The 18,098-nt window shown below is 49.5% G+C and overlaps 9 protein-coding genes and 1 non-coding gene across 10 annotated transcripts; 7 read left to right on the forward strand and 3 right to left on the reverse strand.

Annotated features, from left to right (window-relative positions):
• Positions 1–100: 100 nt before the first annotated feature.
• HD556DRAFT_609176 (adenylate kinase) lies at positions 101–2,022 on the forward strand. Its single transcript, XM_041311078.1, has 5 exons — positions 101–685; positions 767–875; positions 939–1,003; positions 1,058–1,250; positions 1,308–2,022. Exons 1-5 carry the CDS (start codon positions 411–413, stop codon positions 1,608–1,610), a joined length of 945 nt encoding a protein of 314 aa, XP_041166140.1. The 5' UTR covers positions 101–410; the 3' UTR covers positions 1,611–2,022.
• On the forward strand, positions 1,999–2,184 carry HD556DRAFT_1227205 (uncharacterized protein; the record flags this gene model as incomplete). The annotated part of the gene is made up of 1 exon (XM_041297146.1): positions 1,999–2,184. One exon carries the CDS (start codon positions 1,999–2,001, stop codon positions 2,182–2,184), a length of 186 nt encoding a protein of 61 aa, XP_041166141.1.
• HD556DRAFT_609177 (uncharacterized protein) lies at positions 2,023–3,228 on the forward strand. Its single transcript, XM_041311079.1, has 2 exons — positions 2,023–2,707; positions 2,763–3,228. The coding sequence occupies exons 1-2, from the start codon at positions 2,435–2,437 to the stop codon at positions 3,003–3,005; spliced, it is 516 nt and encodes a 171-aa protein (XP_041166142.1). The 5' UTR covers positions 2,023–2,434; the 3' UTR covers positions 3,006–3,228.
• HD556DRAFT_1429388 (uncharacterized protein) lies at positions 3,048–7,776 on the reverse strand (the record flags this gene model as incomplete). The annotated part of the gene is made up of 19 exons (XM_041304805.1): positions 3,048–3,384; positions 3,434–3,501; positions 3,560–3,700; positions 3,752–3,927; positions 3,982–4,060; positions 4,122–4,525; positions 4,588–4,682; positions 4,740–4,853; positions 4,909–5,045; positions 5,115–5,322; positions 5,378–5,579; positions 5,689–5,846; positions 5,920–6,028; positions 6,074–6,136; positions 6,196–6,295; positions 6,351–6,606; positions 6,643–7,028; positions 7,080–7,426; positions 7,488–7,776. The coding sequence occupies 19 exons, from the start codon at positions 7,774–7,776 to the stop codon at positions 3,048–3,050; spliced, it is 3,669 nt and encodes a 1,222-aa protein (XP_041166143.1).
• Positions 7,777–7,911: 135 nt separating this feature from the next.
• Positions 7,912–9,181, forward strand: HD556DRAFT_1437544 (mitotic checkpoint regulator, MAD2B-interacting-domain-containing protein; the record flags this gene model as incomplete). Its single annotated transcript, XM_041305711.1, has 3 exons — positions 7,912–8,467; positions 8,513–8,913; positions 8,981–9,181. The coding sequence occupies 3 exons, from the start codon at positions 7,912–7,914 to the stop codon at positions 9,179–9,181; spliced, it is 1,158 nt and encodes a 385-aa protein (XP_041166144.1).
• Positions 9,169–10,480, reverse strand: HD556DRAFT_610556 (histone-fold-containing protein). Its single transcript, XM_041311081.1, has 5 exons — positions 10,014–10,480; positions 9,790–9,958; positions 9,617–9,721; positions 9,432–9,554; positions 9,169–9,382 (listed from the first exon to the last, which is right to left on the reverse strand). The coding sequence occupies exons 1-5, from the start codon at positions 10,023–10,025 to the stop codon at positions 9,363–9,365; spliced, it is 429 nt and encodes a 142-aa protein (XP_041166145.1). The 5' UTR covers positions 10,026–10,480; the 3' UTR covers positions 9,169–9,362.
• Positions 10,180–10,277, forward strand: HD556DRAFT_t25. The gene has a single exon. It is a non-coding gene; the product is annotated as a tRNA-Lys (tRNA).
• A 772-nt stretch (positions 10,481–11,252) lies between the features above and the next one.
• HD556DRAFT_1533256 (uncharacterized protein) lies at positions 11,253–12,355 on the reverse strand (the record flags this gene model as incomplete). The annotated part of the gene is made up of 3 exons (XM_041309541.1): positions 11,253–11,717; positions 11,873–12,116; positions 12,198–12,355. The coding sequence occupies 3 exons, from the start codon at positions 12,353–12,355 to the stop codon at positions 11,253–11,255; spliced, it is 867 nt and encodes a 288-aa protein (XP_041166146.1).
• Positions 12,356–12,873: 518 nt separating this feature from the next.
• On the forward strand, positions 12,874–15,000 carry HD556DRAFT_1484179 (uncharacterized protein). Its single transcript, XM_041308675.1, has 9 exons — positions 12,874–12,957; positions 13,015–13,032; positions 13,083–13,196; positions 13,228–13,254; positions 13,309–13,406; positions 13,457–13,465; positions 13,513–14,016; positions 14,067–14,210; positions 14,274–15,000. The coding sequence occupies exons 1-9, from the start codon at positions 12,895–12,897 to the stop codon at positions 14,560–14,562; spliced, it is 1,266 nt and encodes a 421-aa protein (XP_041166147.1). The 5' UTR covers positions 12,874–12,894; the 3' UTR covers positions 14,563–15,000.
• A 73-nt stretch (positions 15,001–15,073) lies between these two features.
• HD556DRAFT_1330372 (WD40-repeat-containing domain protein) lies at positions 15,074–17,572 on the forward strand. Its single transcript, XM_041301719.1, has 11 exons — positions 15,074–15,099; positions 15,153–15,408; positions 15,462–15,831; positions 15,880–16,064; positions 16,115–16,401; positions 16,460–16,668; positions 16,716–16,804; positions 16,858–16,923; positions 16,979–17,020; positions 17,081–17,112; positions 17,161–17,572. The coding sequence occupies exons 1-11, from the start codon at positions 15,080–15,082 to the stop codon at positions 17,270–17,272; spliced, it is 1,668 nt and encodes a 555-aa protein (XP_041166148.1). The 5' UTR covers positions 15,074–15,079; the 3' UTR covers positions 17,273–17,572.
• Positions 17,573–18,098: the final 526 nt, after the last annotated feature.

Here is an 18,098-nt window from a genome sequence, read left to right on the forward strand (position 1 = left end):
CATGGCATTTCCAACGGGTGTTACCATTGAGGGGGCATCATGTTGTGGTGACTGCGTTGGCAAAGTGCAGTACTCCTCTGCCGTGGAATGAAGTCTAGACTCCAATTGTGTGATTTGCACTTACTTACTTTGGTATGACACAAACCGTCTCCTTTAAATCAGTGATTCAGACTTCTTCCCCACGTAACACCCCATTACCACGTAACACCCCGCCAACTCCCCCCCAAATTGTTGGTGAAGCGAGGAAGCGTACCTCGCCAAGCATTACACTAAACTATCCGCGTACGTTCGTACGTATCGACGAAACAAAATTTATCGAACGACATTAAATACACACATCATTCGATACCACCCAGCGGAATATATACCTGTCATTAAATCCGCCTCTAATTCTATCCGCTTCCTTCCTCATGAACTTTCTGTTCGCTCGCGCCCCGTCAATACGAATCGCCCCCACTGCAACTGCGCGCAGATCTATCTCCCATTCTGTATCGGTTTCAAAGGCACTACCATTTTATCTTAACACTCTGCGCTCAGCAGAACAAAATGACGGCAAGGTCTTGCGTATGCTCATGTTCGGAAAACCCGGCGCTGGCAAGGGAACACTCTCAGCCCGCCTCGTGAAAAAGTATGACATACTGTCCCTATCCACTGGTGACCTTTTGCGGCAGCACATCGCGGAGAGGTGAGGTCAAATTCCACGTGTCACATATGTGGCTACAGCGCATGATGCTGCGGTGCTGACCCTTGCTTGTCATGGTATCAGAACTGAAGTTGGCAGACAGGCAGAAGAAATTGTTGCACAGGGAAGCTTACTTCCTGATGATGTCATGCTAAAAGTGGTCGCGAGCAAACTCGAGTTGCTCAACAACAGGGTCAGTCTGCCACATTTCCTTCCGACATGGTTACGGGCCTGAATTAATGCCCCATTTTTACAGCATTGGATTTTGGACGGCTTTCCACGAACGCTAGGTCAAGGCAAACTGCTTGATGCCCATCTTCAGTTCGTCATTCTAATCTCATGCCGTCGGGGCCCGTATATTGACCAAGGTCTCAGGAACCAGAATGCCCCATTAAGTCTTGTAGTCAACTTGGATGTCGCAGACAATGTCATCCTCAGTCGGATATCTGACCGCTGGGTTCATCTGCCATCTGGCCGTGTGTACAATATGTCATACAACCGACCCAAAGTGGATGGCTTCGATGACGAAACAGGCGAACCATTGACGAGGCGACCTGATGATAACCCTGTACGTGGATTCGAAACCTAAATGTTCATAACAAAGTTCCGACGGATGATTAATCAGGAGATATTTTCTCGCCGTCTCAAGCAATTTTACGATTCCACGTCGCCCCTGCTCGCATATTACGCGTCGCCGGTCAACAAATTGGCACGACTTATTACTCTGCAAGGCGAAACGTCGGACGAGATTTGGCCTCAGCTAGACGCCGTCGTGCGAAGGTCGTTCCCCGGCGTTCGGGAACGCGTTTCAAGCATTTCCCAGCGGCGGTATAGTCTCAGTGACCCATTTGCAATGGAACAAGAGAAGCGGGCCATCAAGCGAGGTGCGGCTAGTGATGGGCCTAATCCATCCAAATTTTTAAATTAGCCGTGTTTCGTAGTTGACGTTGAGTATTTTGTTATTCGCCCTTTCGCCATTTCTCCAGTTGTAACTTGTGCACCGGGTTGATGTTGCATTTTTCTTATTCTACCTACGTCTCAACTACGTCTTTCGAATATTTTGACATCTCACCATGTTTTTTATCAATTGTATTTCTACCCTTGCAATCATACCGATAGGAAGTCTGGTATGCAGCATTGGGATCAAATTGGTTACCGGACAATTGTTTGTAGAACTTCAACACATATACTAAGGAGGTAGTCGCGGAAGGTGTCTACCATCATGGTGCCAGGTCATCGTTCCTCCTGTTGTGCGTTGCCACAAAGTCATCCGCTTGGTCCCAGCTATAGAAGTCCATCTCCCTGTTCAAATTTTCATGTCCTCCACAATACTTGAGCTCAATTGTTGGATCCTTGGTGATTCTCCAAAGCACATCTTTCCAGTCAATGTCGAAAGTGCGAGTACTGTGGGCCACTTGAAGGAAGCTATCAAGGATAGGGCACAAAATCGATTTAGTGATATTGATGCTTATGTGCTTGACCTATGGAAGGTGAGTGATTGAACTGAGGATCTGCTACTGAGGATCTGAAACTGCAGAAGGTCAATATCAATATAAATGACGTGGACTCACTCGACACAATTGGGGATCAAGACAGCGTCAAGGGTGGCAAGCTGCTGAATCCAATGGTCAGACTGCGTAAAGTGTTCAAGGATGGATTGGAAGATGAACATGTTCATATTGTTGTGGTGTATTATTGAAAGTGTAACAAATGTATCGATGTAACTAAGGTTTGCCTCAACCTATCGCTAGCATGTCACCACGGACATCTCTAGCTCACATTTCTGCGTACAAACGTTTTATCCACACGTCTAGGCCATCGTTCAACTTTATCGGGCTTCCAGATCCAACTTCCAACCTCCGTCCCATCATATACACCACTGCCACCTCTTCGTCCTCCCCTTCTGAGTCTAAACAGCACCCATACTCCCTCAGAGAATTCTCAGACGATACAGTAGACCACGAACTACAGTGGAAACTCCATCGAGAACAGCTCGACGCGTTCAACCACGCATACTGGGCAGAGGTAGGTTCTGCATTATCGTGATTCAGAACGAATGATTCGAATCGATCACTACTAGAGTAACACCCGCTTCGAAGCTGCCAAATCCTCAGTCCTTGCTGCCCTCCCACCCAATGCACCTACAGAAGCACACGAGAACGCCTTGTCTGACTTTTACAAGAAGTGGGTGGTCCAGGAATGGGCGCGCCAGGACGAGTATGCCGCGGAGCTCAGGAAACGGACATTTGAGGATCTCTCGCTCTCTGCTAAAGTTGAGTTTCAGAGGGTGAAAAAGAGGTTGGCGAGCTGGAGGTTTCTATAATTTGTATAGATTTTGCAACTGCAGGACTCGCACGACACTACTCTATCCCTCTCTTGCGTACCCCAGGTCCAGCATCACCAGCTCCCTAACACGATGATACACGTCTTCTAGTCTCAGTCCTTCGACGCCTGAGCTCTCGGCTCTGTAATCTCTTGCCAAGTCACCCACCATGTCCTCCTGTATGCCTGGGAAACGCGACTTGATCTCGGGCATCAAAGGCACCGACAAGCATTCTTTCGGGTCAAGGTCGACACCTGGTATTTGAGATAATTGGGGCGAGGGTAGAATAACGTTGAACGTGGTATAAAGCGCGGTTGCACGGAAGCGGGAGGTTAGTTGGGCGTCAGTGATGTTGGCAGTTTCGCGGATGGAGTCCCAGCTAAAATGACCATTAAAGCTGATGAATGGGATAGGGAGATGGAACATACTCATCGTGATTGTATATTCTACACCACACTCTTTTGAATGAGGATTGTCTCCTCGCATCTGGAATATCCTTGTACGATAGTCGTCATTCCAGCGACAAAAAAGCCATGATAAGCACGACGACATACCTCGGCATGCGCAAGTAAGTGCAGTGCAGTAGCATAGTTTTCCACGCCCTCCGCATTGTCTTGCAGTGTGAGCACGTCCGCCGCATCTTCCAAGCTGAGCGCCTTGCCCTGAAGCACTTGCCTCACAAAAATCTTCATGATCTGCTCATGGAAATCAGCACAAATTAAGAGAAACAATAGAAATCTGCGCACCCCAAGCAGCCCGTGCCTCCGGTCTCCTTTCAGTCTGGTACCTTTTGCCCTTATTACCGCATCCACTTGCGCGTCCAGGCTCTGTTTTTGTTTGCCCCGCAGACTGCTGACAGCTTCCTGGAACTCCTGAAGAATTTTCTCCTGCACCGATATAAAATCCAGGCTATCATGGAACGCTGGACGGCATTTAGTCAAGCACATCGGTGCAAAAAGAAACTGAACAAACGTACCATCCAATACAGCATCGTCCGCATTCCCAGCCTCCTGCATCTGTGCCAAATGCGCAAGCTTGCCTACGCTAAGCATAAACTACACCGCACACCAATCAACACCCACCCCAATCCAATCACTGAAATCCAAATTGACTCACATGCTTAACACCTACATCTCCAGCGCCCTTCGCCTCTCGAAACAATCTTGTGCCAGCAACACTCCACCGCCCCTGCCCCAAATCCCTCAACCACGCCACCGCATCGCATCTGCCTCCCTCACCTTCCTCCTCCGCCCAGTACTCATCCATATACCTTCCCCACTCTCCCCTCCCACTCTCCTCCATCGCAAATACCACCCTCGCTTCCCCATGCACCATGCACCATCGCACAACCTCCCTCGCAAACATTCCGCCAAAGCGGTCGACATACTCTTCGATCGTGCGCGCGTGCGGATTGGAAGAGGGCGGGTAGACGGTGTCTTGGTGTAATAGCGCAGCGAGAGAGCGGAAGTCGGCGTGTGATGCGGCGAGCGTGAGAGCGTTTGGGAGGTAAGAGGTCAGACCTGTAAATTATGGGGTAGTTAGGAAAATGAAAGGGAGAAGATTGAAAGAAGGGAAAGCGTACGAAGAGTTTCGAGGATCTCGGGGCGGAGTTGGTCGAAGCGTTCTTTGAGCTCTATGTGGTCCCTCTCGGAACCAGGTTCGTCTGCTGCTATGGGACTATCCGTCGATTAGCCCTCTGCTCTCTCGGGCTATGCATTGAGATAAACAACTTGCCTATCGAGCCAATCCAATCTCTCTTGCATACATGCGAAAAACATTGTCGCAAGCTCTGGGAGAAGCTCCCTCGATGCGCTTTTAGTGTTTGCTTTGCTTGGGTCAAGCGCGAACCTATAGCAAAGAAGGGTCACGATACATATGATAAACGCATCCCAAATCTACGCACCTCGTGGCCGCATCGACAAGCTTTAACACACCGTCGATGGCACTCGGGCGGCTCGTCCATGGCTTGATCATAGGCAGTTCGATGCCATACACGGCAAGATTATACGCTCTATACGAGAGCGCTGCTTGCAGAATCGTCTAGAGCCCACATCAGAACCATTCCAAACACGTACAAAACATTGTGAGAGTAAGAGGGTAAAAACTCACAACAACAGCACCTCCAACCTCTCTCATGGCACCTTCTCCAGCCCTCTCGACCCGTTCCACCATGAACGGAATCAGCCGGCCAATCTCTGCTACTCTATACCTGAAGAAATCTCGGACAACATCGTGCGAAGCGGATGGGTGTAAAAGAGGGTGGGCAGCTGTGAATGCGTGAATAGCATCAGTGACGAGGGAGTGGGAGGCCCCAGCGCTGTTCGGATGTAGTCAGAGGGGTGAATAAAGGAAGGAGTAGATATAGGACGCACTCTAAATGTTCATTCATCTTCAACCAAAGCTGATGACATGCATAAAGCTTTTCCGCATCTGTAGCAAGACGCTGGCGGCTGCGCTGCGACATCTTTGCGAGTGCTGCATTGTCATTGATGAAACGTATGAGCCAGCTGAGCCTATCTTTTCGAGAGGTCAGTTGAGAGGTGAGGTCATGATTCGGTCGGATGATCTCTGGGTCTTTCCGGTTGGAATAAAGGTGTCGCACCAATAATGAAAATAACCGACCGAAATCATCGCAGAAGAAATCAGTGTCTTCGGAGTAGCTGCAAGGATAATATGTACGTACCGCTCTCGAGGACGGCCCTGCTTAACCCCTCTGCACCTGTCATGAGCGCCTCGGCATCAACCTCGGGCGGAAACGAGAAATGTAGGGGGTTATCGGGGTTGCTTCCGTAAAGTATGGCTTGTGTGAGGAGTGCTCTTATGAGGATCGCGCGACCGGTTCTGTGGAATCAGATTGGCTCAGTCATCAGGACACGGAGCAAAGAAGTAGACGGGGGAGAGGAACGCGACTTACGCCTCATCGAATGATTTGACCCTCCCTAAATCCACACGAGCACGCATGAGCACGCCGGCTGTTAGTATGAGCATGTCCTCGGGTCCTTCTCCTCCCCCTTGTTCCTGTTCTGCAGAAAACGAGTGCATTGGGGATTGGAATGTTGTAAGCACACCGAGTCCGAGTATCTGATCTGTGTTGGGGGCTTTCAGGGTAAGGCGATCCTGGTAGGGGGAGTCTATGCCGCAAAGGGGTGAGTTGTTCGCTGGATTATGGCAGGCTGAGACGAGAACGCACCCCGAGCACAAAATACGACCACATCTACGAATCTGATCGCTACGACTGCACCTCCCCCGAGGAGTGTCAGACGAGGATGTAAGGGTGCCGACGCGGCTGTCTATGAGCACGCTTTTTAGCTAGATTTCATGCAGAGCCAAGATAGAGAGTCCCACCGTAGCATATAGCACCCCCGTAACACCATCTATCTTCATGCCTCCACCTATGCCCTCTATCACACCTCCATCTCCACCTCCTCCCTCAAACTTCGCCACCTCACCCCGCTTCGTGCTAGCACTAAGTCTGACAAGCGCATATATCCTTCTCGGTACCGGTGCGCCCATACCAAACCCACCGTACTGGTCGAGCGCCATCGCAGCTGTCTCTTGCTCAGACCCGGCGTATGAGACTAGGACAACGAGTGTCCCATCGCTGTAGACGCGGCAATTAGCCAAATCTTAACCCAACACGATCAAAATGCACCTCTCCACGCCCAAATCGACACCCTCTAGATCCTCCACGTTCCCCACTGCCTCTCGGACATCCACTTCATCCAGTAACACCTCCTTATTCAAGCTCCACCTCTGCACGCGGGTCTCGCTGAGCGTCCATAATTCCTTATCTGCTACCATACCCCTTCCAACCTCGCCACTACCAAAACCAAGAGCAAGAGCAGATATATTCCCTAGTGTAGGCTGGGGAGCAGGCGTGGACCAGAGGAGACGCGCAAGAGAGAGTCCAGGTGCGGGCGGCGGTGCAAAAAGCCTTGCTGAGAGCGTATGCCGCCCGCTTTGAGATGTGAGCGTGAGTCGAAATAGACGTCCATGCGATGTAGACGCAATGTAGATTTGACCCTACGAGCGTACGTCAACACACAATACATGTGAGCGTACTGAGGCACCTACGTCAACCCTAAGCAATCCAGACGTATACTCTCCCTCTCCGAGCTCAAGATTAATGCTTTCGAAACTGCCGCCGCCTGCTAAACCGCTGGTTATGCTGTCCCAGAAACGGATGTCACCGCGGATGGAGAGAAGAACAAGACCAGGTTCTGAACGTGACCTAGAGGGGACTAGAGCGTGGAATGGTGCAGATGGAGGTTGTGCGTAATCTTGAGAGGAAGGTGGACCAGGGAGGATGTAGCATGTAGTCGGTTTGGTGTGATGCCAGACGAAACAGGTGTTCGAGGACGCGGCAAGGGCGTACCCCGTGATGGCATCAACTGCACCTGTCCAAGATTGAGAATAGAAATCTGTGTACGGTCAAGCTTATTTTCAACGCTTGGATGAATTGAGTTGAGTAGATGGACGTACCGGCACCCTTTAACTCGCGCCTGACTTCAAACGGGAGTGCAGCATGAAAAGCAACACTGATCTCATCCGTGCGCGCGTAGAGAGTCTCCCTCCCTGATCCTAGCATACGTTCATTATACATTTGCACGTCGTCGACGTCCATGACGTCTTGTACCACAGCGATATCGTCAGTGCGCCTGGAGGGTGTGCCGGCAGGGCGTGCACTGACCATCCGGCGCTGTCTAGGCGGCGTCACTGATTGACGCGGCGTAGCGTATCTGTGCGTTTTTCGTGGTGCAGGCGACGCCATCGTTGCCTGAGCTGACTGCAGTGAGGTCCTCGAATTCAATACAAATTGACAAAGTAAGTAATACAATACTCTGTGATTCAGTAGTACAAACAAACATCAACATCTGCTCATCGCTCTCCACGACGAACAAGAAGTATGCTAGGCATAGAAGACTACGGTAGTGACGTCGACAGCGAAAACGAAGCGTCGTCCTCTGTATCGTTTTCTAAAGCACCAGTACCAGCGCCATCGAAGCCCTCAGGTCTCTCCCTACCTGCACCCAAATCATCAAGTCTTTCACTTCCACCACCAACCAAAACAAAACGCACAAAGAAGATCGAAATCACGCTCCCCTCGCTTCCTTCAAATGATTCTGATACAGACGACCGACCACCAGTCAAGAAACCCCGAATCACATCTAGCAAAGGGGCAGGCACATCATCCCTTCTCAACATGTTACCCGCACCTACTCAGCCTCTGCCCGTCAAACCCAAGAAGGCTGAGCGCATGCTTGGAGGCGGAAATGGTCCAGGGCTAGTGTTCCATGCACCAGTGAGCGTGCAGGAGGACGGCGAAGGAGATGGCGAGGAGGCATCCATGTCTTTCCTACCCCCTTCAATCAAGAAGGGCAAATCCAACGTCAATCTAGACCGCGAGGACCATCAGCCTCAAGCACCGTCAAAGGGACCCGCTGTGAACTTCTTCTCTCTCGGTATGTTCCTTGCGACTCTGCGTTTCTTATCCTGATCCTTTGCAGGTACCTCTTCGAGACCTAATTCTACGGTACCTTCCACATCCACGACACCAAACACATTCACACCAACCGTCTCGTCTGCCCCTGAGGTGGCCTCATTCACTCCCCCATCTCCGACGCCTACTGACGCCTACCCTGGATACTACCTCCTCCCCTCCGGTGCCTGGGCCGCTCATGACCAGGCATACTACGCCACATTCGTCAAAAAGTGGCAGAAAGAATATGACGCCCAGGTCCGCGCACTCGAGAAAGGTGAGGTGGAGAGAGAGGCAGAAGAAGCGGCGGAGGTCAACATGCAGACAGAGATGGAGAAAGCACGGAAAGAAATAAAAGAGAGGGAGGACAGGAAGGCTCTTACGGGCGTCAAGACCGGGGAGCCAGAACGACCGCGGATGAACGTACAGGTCTGTGTGCTGTTCTTGATGCTTCCGTTGCATGGTAGACCAGTCCTCACGATACTATACTCTACAGGGCGCAAAACTAGGCTCGACAGCTCGTTCACGACATCAATTGACGACGCTCCTCACAGACGCTTACCAGAACCGGGAGGCAATGGAGGAGAAGATCGCACAGGCACGCAGGAACAGGAAAGAGGCAGGGAACAAATATGGTGCGTGTCTTTTCCCTTGTGTGGTCTCCGTTATACGATTCATCAATCCTACAGGTTTCTAGGTTCTTGGAAACGATTATACACCATGTTAGGGATATGTTGCTACTGCTAAGAGGGTATGCATAATATTTACGAGATGGACTATGCTACATGTTTAATAGATCCACGTTTGTCCAATTACCATGCTCGATGCGCCAAAATCGGACCCGGCTCCCGCTGCCGTGGCCTGCGTAACTGCACGTCTCACCTGGCAGCAGAGAATTCTGCCCACAAATGTTATCGTTTGCACCAACAAGGGAAAAGAACACGCACTTGTAACACTCTTCGTTCCCTCACTAATCGCATGCTTGGCGAGCTCTCCGGGAAGAATAAGCCTCACTGCTGTCTGAATCTCACGCGAGGAGATGGTAGACTTCTTCGTATAAGATGCAAGCTCTGCACAACGGGAAGACATCGGTCGCTGCCGAAATAAAACAAAATCGACCAAAATGACGTACTGCTCGCTTCCGTGGCGATCCTTTCGAACAGGTCATTTACGAATGAATTCAAAACGCCCATTCCCTTGTTCGATATCCCAGTATCGGGGTGCACCTGCCTTAGCACTAAAAGAGAAAACACGTTAGCCAGTTATTGCATCCGAATGCGAGCAAAAGCGAATAGGTGAACGCACCCTTGTAAATGTAACTGCTGTATGTCTCCTTCCTTGCCTTCTTACGCTTCTTTTTCATATCCCCATCTTCTTTAGAAGGTGCCTTCCTAGCTGCTTTCTGCTGTCCCGCTGACGACACGGGTGCTTTAGCAGCTTTGGAAGCGGGCGCCTTGGAAGCGGTTGAGTTGGGCTGCGTCAAAGGTAAGCAAGTTGTCAGTTTGAACAACATTGACGAACTAAGATACCTTGAACGGCATACTTGCTCAAAGCAAAATAAAAGGAAAGAAAACGCAGAAAACACGTAAACGCCCCTACAAAGACGCGTCGCGCTTTATACTAGCCGACGCGCTCCCAAGCGGAGTTTGAAGCGCTGTGGCGGTCTTGTTGGAATAGGAAGGTTGCTTTTCGGGCGCCCGCCTAGCTCAATCGGATAGAGCGTCAGACTTTTACGAATGTCGGTTCCATCTGACGTAATCTGAAGGCTGCGAGTTCGACCCTCGCGGTGGGCTATAGTACACTTTTGCTTTTTGAACTGTGACAAACCAATCACATATAAATGCATGTTTTTATTCACTTCGGCGAACTAACATTAATTAGACCAGTGACTAATTCCCCAAACTCATTACCAGCGGCCCGCCTCGCCGGAACTTCGCTTCGAACGGTTCTTTTGCTGCCTCGTCGACTGGCATGCATGTGACAGGCTCTAGACTCATGACCAGTTCTTACTACGTCTCTGAAATGTTAGGTGTTGGTTTCGCCACTCGACTTGTCCCTGGTCACGAGCCTAGTATTAGGCAGGCCCTTCGTTGAGCCCGGGTAAGTGGAACGAAAAAAAAGAAGTGGCCTAAAATACCAACAAAATACCATGACAAACCAACGGCCGGAACTACCAATCTCTGTCTCAAGGGTATTTCAGACAAAGAAGACCCATGATAGACACAGATCGAGACGAACCAGCTAACAACACAATCATGATCAGTGGGTCGCGTAATCATTTATTCGCTCCTGCTAGCGGGTTGTTCTTACATTCTTTATCGAATTGTTTACAGCAGTAGTAGCATCAAAGTAGTCTCCCCTAGAAAGACCAATAGACCAATGAAGATATATATTGAGATGAAGATAACATACTAACTAGTTTTCAATATCTTGATAGTTGAGCAATGATGCATGCTCTGCCTCATGGTTAACGCATGGCCGAGTATGGCCTGAAATAAACAATGAGGAACGAGGAGGAATAATTGTCTCCCTTTGATTGGTTTGACCTGGACTTGGCAAGACTGGACCTAACATATTGTGGTTCGAAAGTTCATCAGAGAAAATGAACTGGGCAGATTATCTTGAAGCAATCCAGTCTATCTCCAGCGAAGTAAACGTGCGCTCGGAATGATATATCAAGAAAAATGCTAGACATGAAAAGTCTGACAACCAAATAGGAGAGTCCCTATGTAAGAGGGTGTTGCGATACATATCACTCAAAGATGATTCTAGTGCTTGCCTTCCTCCGTGCTAGGTACTTCAGGCACCGACCGAGCACGATTCACCCATCCTCCAACGATCCATGATCCTGCGAGTAAACCGAGCAAGACCCAAACTCCTCTGGTTTGCTCATTGTTCAGGGGCCTAGACTTTGCGTGCAAATCAGGCCCTTGCTCCTTGGCAGCCCGTACCACATTCGAGACCGCCTCGCCAACTTGGAAACTCCGCTCCAGCCCAAGATCATCGGCCAAGTCACGGAATAAGCCAGATTCAATCGCGGGTTTGGATTGACTTTCCGGCTCGATAACCACTACTTCCTCAATAACCACCGCGTCCTGAGGCTTTTCAAGGTTGTAGGTGGGACCACCATCAGGATGTGTCGCAGACCCCGAAACAACGTGTAATTTTGGGTGAGAAGGCTCTATAGGCTCGGGTTTCGGACTAGAAGAATCCCAAAAATCGGGAACGAAGGGCTGAGGGGATGATCATCAGATGTGAAAATACAAGGTCGTATCAAAGAGTTCGCATGTGACAAAGACTCGATATGGTCGATGAGGAATAAAACCATTAGGCCCGTAACTTAAATCGGACCGCCTCATCGATCAAGGAATGAGGGGGAAATACTTACTACTTGAACGGGTTCGGGTGGCCCATCTTGAGAGAGGTTGGGTAATCTAACCAAGAAAAAGTCGGGCGTCTTTGAGGCACCCGCGGGCTGTGATGCAGGCGGTATGCTCGGAGATGCGGTCTGTGGTGGAGCGGCAGATGAAGACGCATTGCGAGATACGGCGGGCGTAGGCTGCAAAAAAGGAAGAGCTTTAGATTCCTCATGCACCTGAATTCGGTTTATGATGTCAGATTTGTTGCCCTTGCTGATGGTACAATCAGTTCGGATTACAATGCGAAGAGAACAAAGCAAAAGAGGTTAACCGTAGGAGCCGAAAGTGACTCACGTCGAAAGACCTCGGGTTTTCGCTTCATGACGCAAAGTGACCAGAGTCTCATTTTCCCAAGTTCGGGAGAGAAGAACCGTAGAAACAAAGTTCCTGTGGTTTACTGTGAAGCGTGACGCATTTATTAGATTTTTCTGGTGCACGACAGCTCGAAACATGATTTTTGATGTTCAAGTTTGGTTTGGTTGGAGTCCGTGCTGTTACCACGTGCCACGCCATCTACACAGCTTGATGTACGAGTCACATCTAAAGTGATTATCGAATGACAGGCTCGTATCGACGTCGGGCCAAGGGTTACCCGCTGTGGGTATTGATTATCATCAAACTTGGCTAAAGAAAGTTCTCGTGAGTCCGGGTCCTGGGATCATTTGATACGAGCGCTTGATGACTTGATCTATCTTTTGCAGCAATTGACTCCTTGCCTCGTGTTTCTATCGCGTGTTCTCGACCTGCTAATAATCAAAAATCCTTTTTTGATTTGGCATGACTCTTTTCCTCATACTCTAATCCCCAGCCCTCCGTTATTTCAGCTATGCTTCTCTCTCCAGCGTAAGAAAAGGCCACAGATCTCCCAATTATCAGCCTTCAAATGTTTTCTTCATGCAGATCAACCAGCGCCAGTCTTCCCTCTCAATCTTTTTGGGGAAAGTTCAAGAAAAAAGACAAGGAGAGCGAGTTCCGCGAGAGGCAAGCCCAAATGGCGCTTGCACGACAGCGACTCCTCACACTTGCCTACGAGGATATGGAGACAGTGAGAATGGTACGAACATTTCCCCTTTGCCCTCATATTATCTTGTAATTCCGTCTTCCGCCACAGCTACCTAATAGTTTCCCCGTAAGTGGCGGTGGTTGTTGCCCGTGTCCGGCTGATCTGTTCCTGCACAGGAACTCGAAGCAGTAGCTAGAGATTGGACAAAACCTCCCCCCGATGCCGTCTTCGGCCTGCGTGTTCCTGTTGAATTCGCATCCCTTCATGCCTCTGTAAGTCGACGCTGTCGGGTTGGATGATATTTTTTGATGTCATTGTCAGCGGCTGGTTTCCGGGCCCTATATCTATGTGCGTGATCGAATTCTATCTCTGATATGGGTGGCTCATGGCAGATATGTGTAGCTCACCGGCGAGGATTCATACCAAATTGCGATAATGGGCGTGCAGGGGCTGCGGGTGGAGATTGTAAGCGACGCCCCTCCGCCACCTGATGAACCACCGTAAGTTTGATGCTATGATCATGAACTCGTCTGAGCTAATGGTGTCATAGGCCGCCACCGTAAGTACGCTTTTGAATTAGCCATGCACTGCTTGAGATGTCTTCAGTCCGCCGCCGGTCACGGAAATGCCTGCCACGTTTAACCTGGAGCTCGTACCCGGCCAACACGTGGTCCTAGAAACAACAGTTGCTTCTGCTGATGACGTCGATATGGCCCGCATGGAAGACGGTACCGTTGTCGATGGCCAGTTCTGGGGCAAGCTAAACATAGTGCACGACGGCGGCACTCACACTGTCGACTTCACAGGCACCCGTATACTCAACCCTGACGTCCCACCTGACATGCTCTTCGATTCGCGTGTCATGAGTAAACTCACGACCGCTGCCAAGCCTTCTTCTGTCAAATGCCACCTGAGCATCCTTTCACCTGCCCAGCAGTATTGCGATGTCATTCTCTCAGTCAACCCGCTATGGAGGCTTGAACTTACATGGCCCCCTGCGCAACCAGTTAACGAAACCAAAGTGAAATATTTTCTGCGTGTTCACCCTGGTGGTGCGCTCGAGCATTTTGAGAGTGAGATGGTTACGACGTCGTTATATTACGAAGCTGTGTAAGTGTCATACCTCTCATTCCTGGATCATTGATCCTTATACTACGCAGACCCGACCCAGCGATGGTCGATCCTAATGATTTTATTGCACCCCGAAATGGATACGCTATGACTTTCCGAGATTTCGTGCCACACCTTATGAGTGTCCTAGACCAGCTAGGCATGTCTATGCATGCGCGAACTAACTTCATCAAGTGCGTGTTCCCATGCCATTCATCTGACATGACCGACACTGACACTGACGTTGACGTACACAGTAACAACATTTCCGCATTTTCAGCCCACAAAAACATTGCCTACCGCTTCCTCTCTCCTTCAAAGATAGCCGCCGCAATTGACATTTCAGTTACTTCTGACCCCTGCGTCTTTACGCGCCTATTTCTCATCTTCCGCGGGTTATCGGACGACGATGTGGGATTGTTTGCAGGTGCAGGCGAGAAGGAGGCGAATTCAGTCAACTGGAGAGAGATTGTGGGGTGGAGCGAGAATTCGAAGGACACAACTCAGTTCAGGCTTCTCGAAACTTCTGTGTTTGAAGTTACCTAGGAGGGAGATACCTTTGAGCCGAGGTGGATAACTGGTCTTCCCACCTCCAGGCGTGTCCCTCATATCACTGGTGATTCCTTGTCACTCGCCAGAGATTAGCATTCTTCTGTTTCTGTTTCTGTTTTGCGACGCCCCACCTTTTTGAAACGTCTCTGCATTTGATATCTTAGAACATTGTCGGGCTATACCATCGCTGTCCTGCACATGCTTTCTTGTCACGTCCGCAGCTATTATATCTATTCGATATCTGCTCCCCCTGCGCAACTTTATATTTCTCTGGCCTTGCATCATTTTGACGACCCTGACTTTCCTACATGTTTCTCTTAGCGATTTTTCTTCATGATATGTTGTTGTATCCGCAGTTGTACTGTAGTCGATATCGAAATTGTAACAGTGAAAGATTATCAATTAGTCACCACAGTCAGGGGACCGTGATGCAAAAGCGCGTGACCGTGACGTCACGCGACGCGTTCGATTGGTCTCACCGATCTTGTCTTCAATTACTCCTGCATACACGATGTCCGAGTTAACAGCATAGTAAGTTCATTTCATCTTTCTGGCAGAGTCCCGTAATAAGCATTTAACCCAAGTGAACTTGAGCGTGAAGCCAACATCGCGCGCAACCGCGCGCTCCTGGAGGAACTTGATCTCAAGGATGCTGTCACTCAACTCGGCATCCCGCCCAAACCCAAGCCTGCCATCAGAACAAGAGCAAAGCCCATACAGCCTGCGAAGACAGTGAAACGAGCGCGTGAAGTTGTAGAGGCGCCTCGTAGGCAAAGTGCACGTCTTAAGAATGGAGTCGTGAATCCATATGAAACTGCTGCGCAGAAGAGGCAGCGAGAGGTGAGCGCCAGTATGACTTAGTCTTCCAGCATTTACGATTGATCACACTGCAGGAAGAAGAAAAGAAGAGGCGCCAAATCGAAGAGCAAGAGCGCCTCGAGGCCGAGGAGAAAGCTCGTCTTGCAAAACGCCCTAGACATCAGGAATTGGATCTTACTACATTGGGGGACAACCTAGAGGAGTCAGATCTGAGCTCGCTCCGATCATCCCTGCAAGCTGTCACGAATGTTCCGTTACCAAGACGTACCGCAGATGCGGACGCATTTGTATTTGATGAAGACCAGAAGAATGAAGCTGAAGTTGAAGAATTGAGAAATAAACTTCAGAAACTGAGGATAGTGTCTCGCGCCAAAGTGACCGCAGACAGAGTCTACAGCGCTGCCTACCACCCCGATGCTACTAAGGATCTAGTATTCTTTGGGGGTAAGGTACCGTGATCAAGTTATTGGCAAGTCGCTAACATGCATGTAGACAAACACGGTCAAATTGGAATATGGGATGCCAGAGCTCCCGTAGATGAGGTCGAAGATGAAGACGGTGACATCTCCGCGGACCATAGAGAAGGCGGGAAACATTGGCGCCTCCAGTGTCACTGGCCAGCTTCTTCAACATCGTCAATATCATCTATAAAATTCGACCCAGTTGATGCGCATAGTGTGAGGACACAACTTTTTCATGGAATGGCTGCACTAAGAGCCTTTTATAGCTATTTACGACCTCATACGATCGCACAATACGCCATTTTTCTTTTGTCTCGGGGATTTCGCAAGAGATATTCTCTTCAGAATACCTCATCACAAGTGTGGATCTTCCAGTTAGTGGCCACGAAATGTGGATATCTGACGCTTCCGGCGGCATCACCCACCTTGATCTTCGGGAACCCAAAGACAAAGCCTGTTGGTATGGTCTCTCACCTGCGAAAATTGGCACCGTTAGCATCAACCCGACAAATCCACATTTCTTGCTTACGGCTTCGAACAGTCGTGTATTGAAGTAAGACATAATTATCATCTATGCCCTTGTCTTCTTTTCTCAGCAATGGGTTTCTAAGGGTGTGGGACAGCAGGAAGCTGCAGAAATTGACCTCCGCGACTGGCCCATATCAACTCAGCCAATACACTGTCGAAGACTTAGTCTATTCAAAGAAGGGAAAGGGCACTGTTCGCGGTATATTCCAACATGGAAAGTCGGTGAGCTCAGCATACTGGGACCCGAGAGGGAGAAGTATCGTCAGTACGAGCTACGACGATTCAATCAGACGTGGGTGATATATTTGCGTGCGTCAAGACAAACTGACCGTTTTACAGTGTGGGATTTGGATGTCGCGAAGTACAATTCGTCACCCGGTTTCCCCTCCTTCACGCCGTTCCGCGGGATAAAACACAACTGCCAGACAGTAAAGACCAGCCTTGTCATCGTACTCCGTTCTCCTTTATTGACGCTTTCCAGGGCAAATGGGTAACTATTCTTCGTGCGGTCTGGAATCCCAACCCAGATGTATTCCCCCACTTCACAGTCAGTAATTTGTTGCAACTGGGCGCAGCCTATCGTCTGACTGGTGGCACCGTAGATTGGGAATATGAGCTACGCTCTGGACATATATTCGTGCAAGGTACTCATCCACACATTAGCTGGACCCCTTTAACTGGCTCTGACATTTTTTTTATTTTAGGGACACTTGATTGCAAGACTCAAAGACAGTCGGTCAGTAATCTGAGTCCTGGGTGGCCATAACTAACTTCGTTTTCTCAGGCTCACTGCTACACAAGCTGTAACATGCTCCCACCCCAGCATTGTCGAAAGATGTGCAACAGGAAACGCAAGTGGGCGTTGTGTACTCTGGGCACCACCAGATGTAGAGTAGTTCACATCATCGTATGCCATCGTAGTGACGCTCGCCGACTCCGCAAGAGAACACCATGATTCGCAAATATTTGTAAGACAACAACCTAGGACGCTTATGCAGTTTCGACCCAAGACAAAGAAGCCACCAAGAAAAACAACCACAACTTGAAGCTACTCGAATGCATTACTCATAGTCGGGTAACGATGAAACGATATAGCACTGCGCGCACACAATGCTTTTTTGTTTTTCCTGGACCTCACAAAACAGAGACAGGAAACACACTCAACTAGTAAGACACTATCCCAATAAATGTTGGTCTCACTGTAGTAGAACTACGAGTCTCGAAGGCAGACACTTCTCAACAGAGAGCTGCACAAGAGGAAAGCTTGTGCAAGACAATACAATAATGGTAACCTGCATCGGCAGATTCACCTGGTGCCATGATATTTGCTGGTGGCATAGTGATACAAACACCGTCGTATGAAACACAACCATGAAAGTTCGACCAGTGACACTTCGAGTAACACAAAGGATGAGATTCAAGCGAAGTCTTCAACCATGTGCAAAAGCGTTCGGATGCTTCAAGAAATGCAAGATTAAATTGTGGATAATAGAGGGTATCGTAATAACGGAGACAGCGTTTCATATCACGAGGCTCGTTGCAAGGATGTCATTGTCCCTAATCGAGGAGGCGAGACAAACGACTGGGCAGCTTTGGAAGAAAACCCCTGAAAACACATGAGCTATACTGCAATGATACGAAAGAATCGAGAAGGAATTATACTCACTCACATGCGTGTTTCACTGTATCCTCAACCGAACGGCTGACAGGCCCCGGACTCGG

Source organism: Suillus plorans (assembly GCF_016647745.1).
Source record: "Suillus plorans strain S12 chromosome Unknown HD556scaffold_4, whole genome shotgun sequence".
Classification (NCBI taxonomy): Eukaryota; Fungi; Basidiomycota; class Agaricomycetes; order Boletales; family Suillaceae; genus Suillus; species Suillus plorans.

Bases quoted from the DNA above. Each gene is read 5' to 3' on its own strand.
- HD556DRAFT_609176 (XM_041311078.1), top strand. From the start codon at position 411: ATGAACTTTCTGTTCGCTCGCGCCCCGTCAATACGAATCGCCCCCACT. The intron at 876-938 runs GTCAGTCTGCCA...CCATTTTTACAG, and splicing joins TCGAGTTGCTCAACAACAGG to CATTGGATTTTGGACGGCTT. The intron at 1,251-1,307 runs GTACGTGGATTC...ATGATTAATCAG, and splicing joins GGCGACCTGATGATAACCCT to GAGATATTTTCTCGCCGTCT.
- HD556DRAFT_1330372 (XM_041301719.1), top strand. From the start codon at position 15,080: ATGTCCGAGTTAACAGCATA. The intron at 15,832-15,879 runs GTAAGGTACCGT...ACATGCATGTAG, and splicing joins GGATCTAGTATTCTTTGGGG to ACAAACACGGTCAAATTGGA. The intron at 16,065-16,114 runs GTGAGGACACAA...AGCCTTTTATAG, and splicing joins ACCCAGTTGATGCGCATAGT to CTATTTACGACCTCATACGA.
- HD556DRAFT_610556 (XM_041311081.1), bottom strand. The intron at 9,555-9,616 runs GTACGTCATTTT...CCCGTTGTGCAG, and splicing joins GATCGCCACGGAAGCGAGCA to AGCTTGCATCTTATACGAAG. The intron at 9,383-9,431 runs GTGCGTGTTCTT...ATTTGTGGGCAG, and splicing joins GGGAACGAAGAGTGTTACAA to AATTCTCTGCTGCCAGGTGA.
- HD556DRAFT_1484179 (XM_041308675.1), top strand. From the start codon at position 12,895: ATGGCGCTTGCACGACAGCGACTCCTCACACTTGCCTACGAGGATATG. The intron at 13,255-13,308 runs GTGCGTGATCGA...AGATATGTGTAG, and splicing joins TTTCCGGGCCCTATATCTAT to CTCACCGGCGAGGATTCATA. The intron at 14,211-14,273 runs GTGCGTGTTCCC...TGACGTACACAG, and splicing joins GCGCGAACTAACTTCATCAA to TAACAACATTTCCGCATTTT.
- HD556DRAFT_609177 (XM_041311079.1), top strand. From the start codon at position 2,435: ATGTCACCACGGACATCTCTAGCTCACATTTCTGCGTACAAACGTTTT. The intron at 2,708-2,762 runs GTAGGTTCTGCA...GATCACTACTAG, and splicing joins ACCACGCATACTGGGCAGAG to AGTAACACCCGCTTCGAAGC.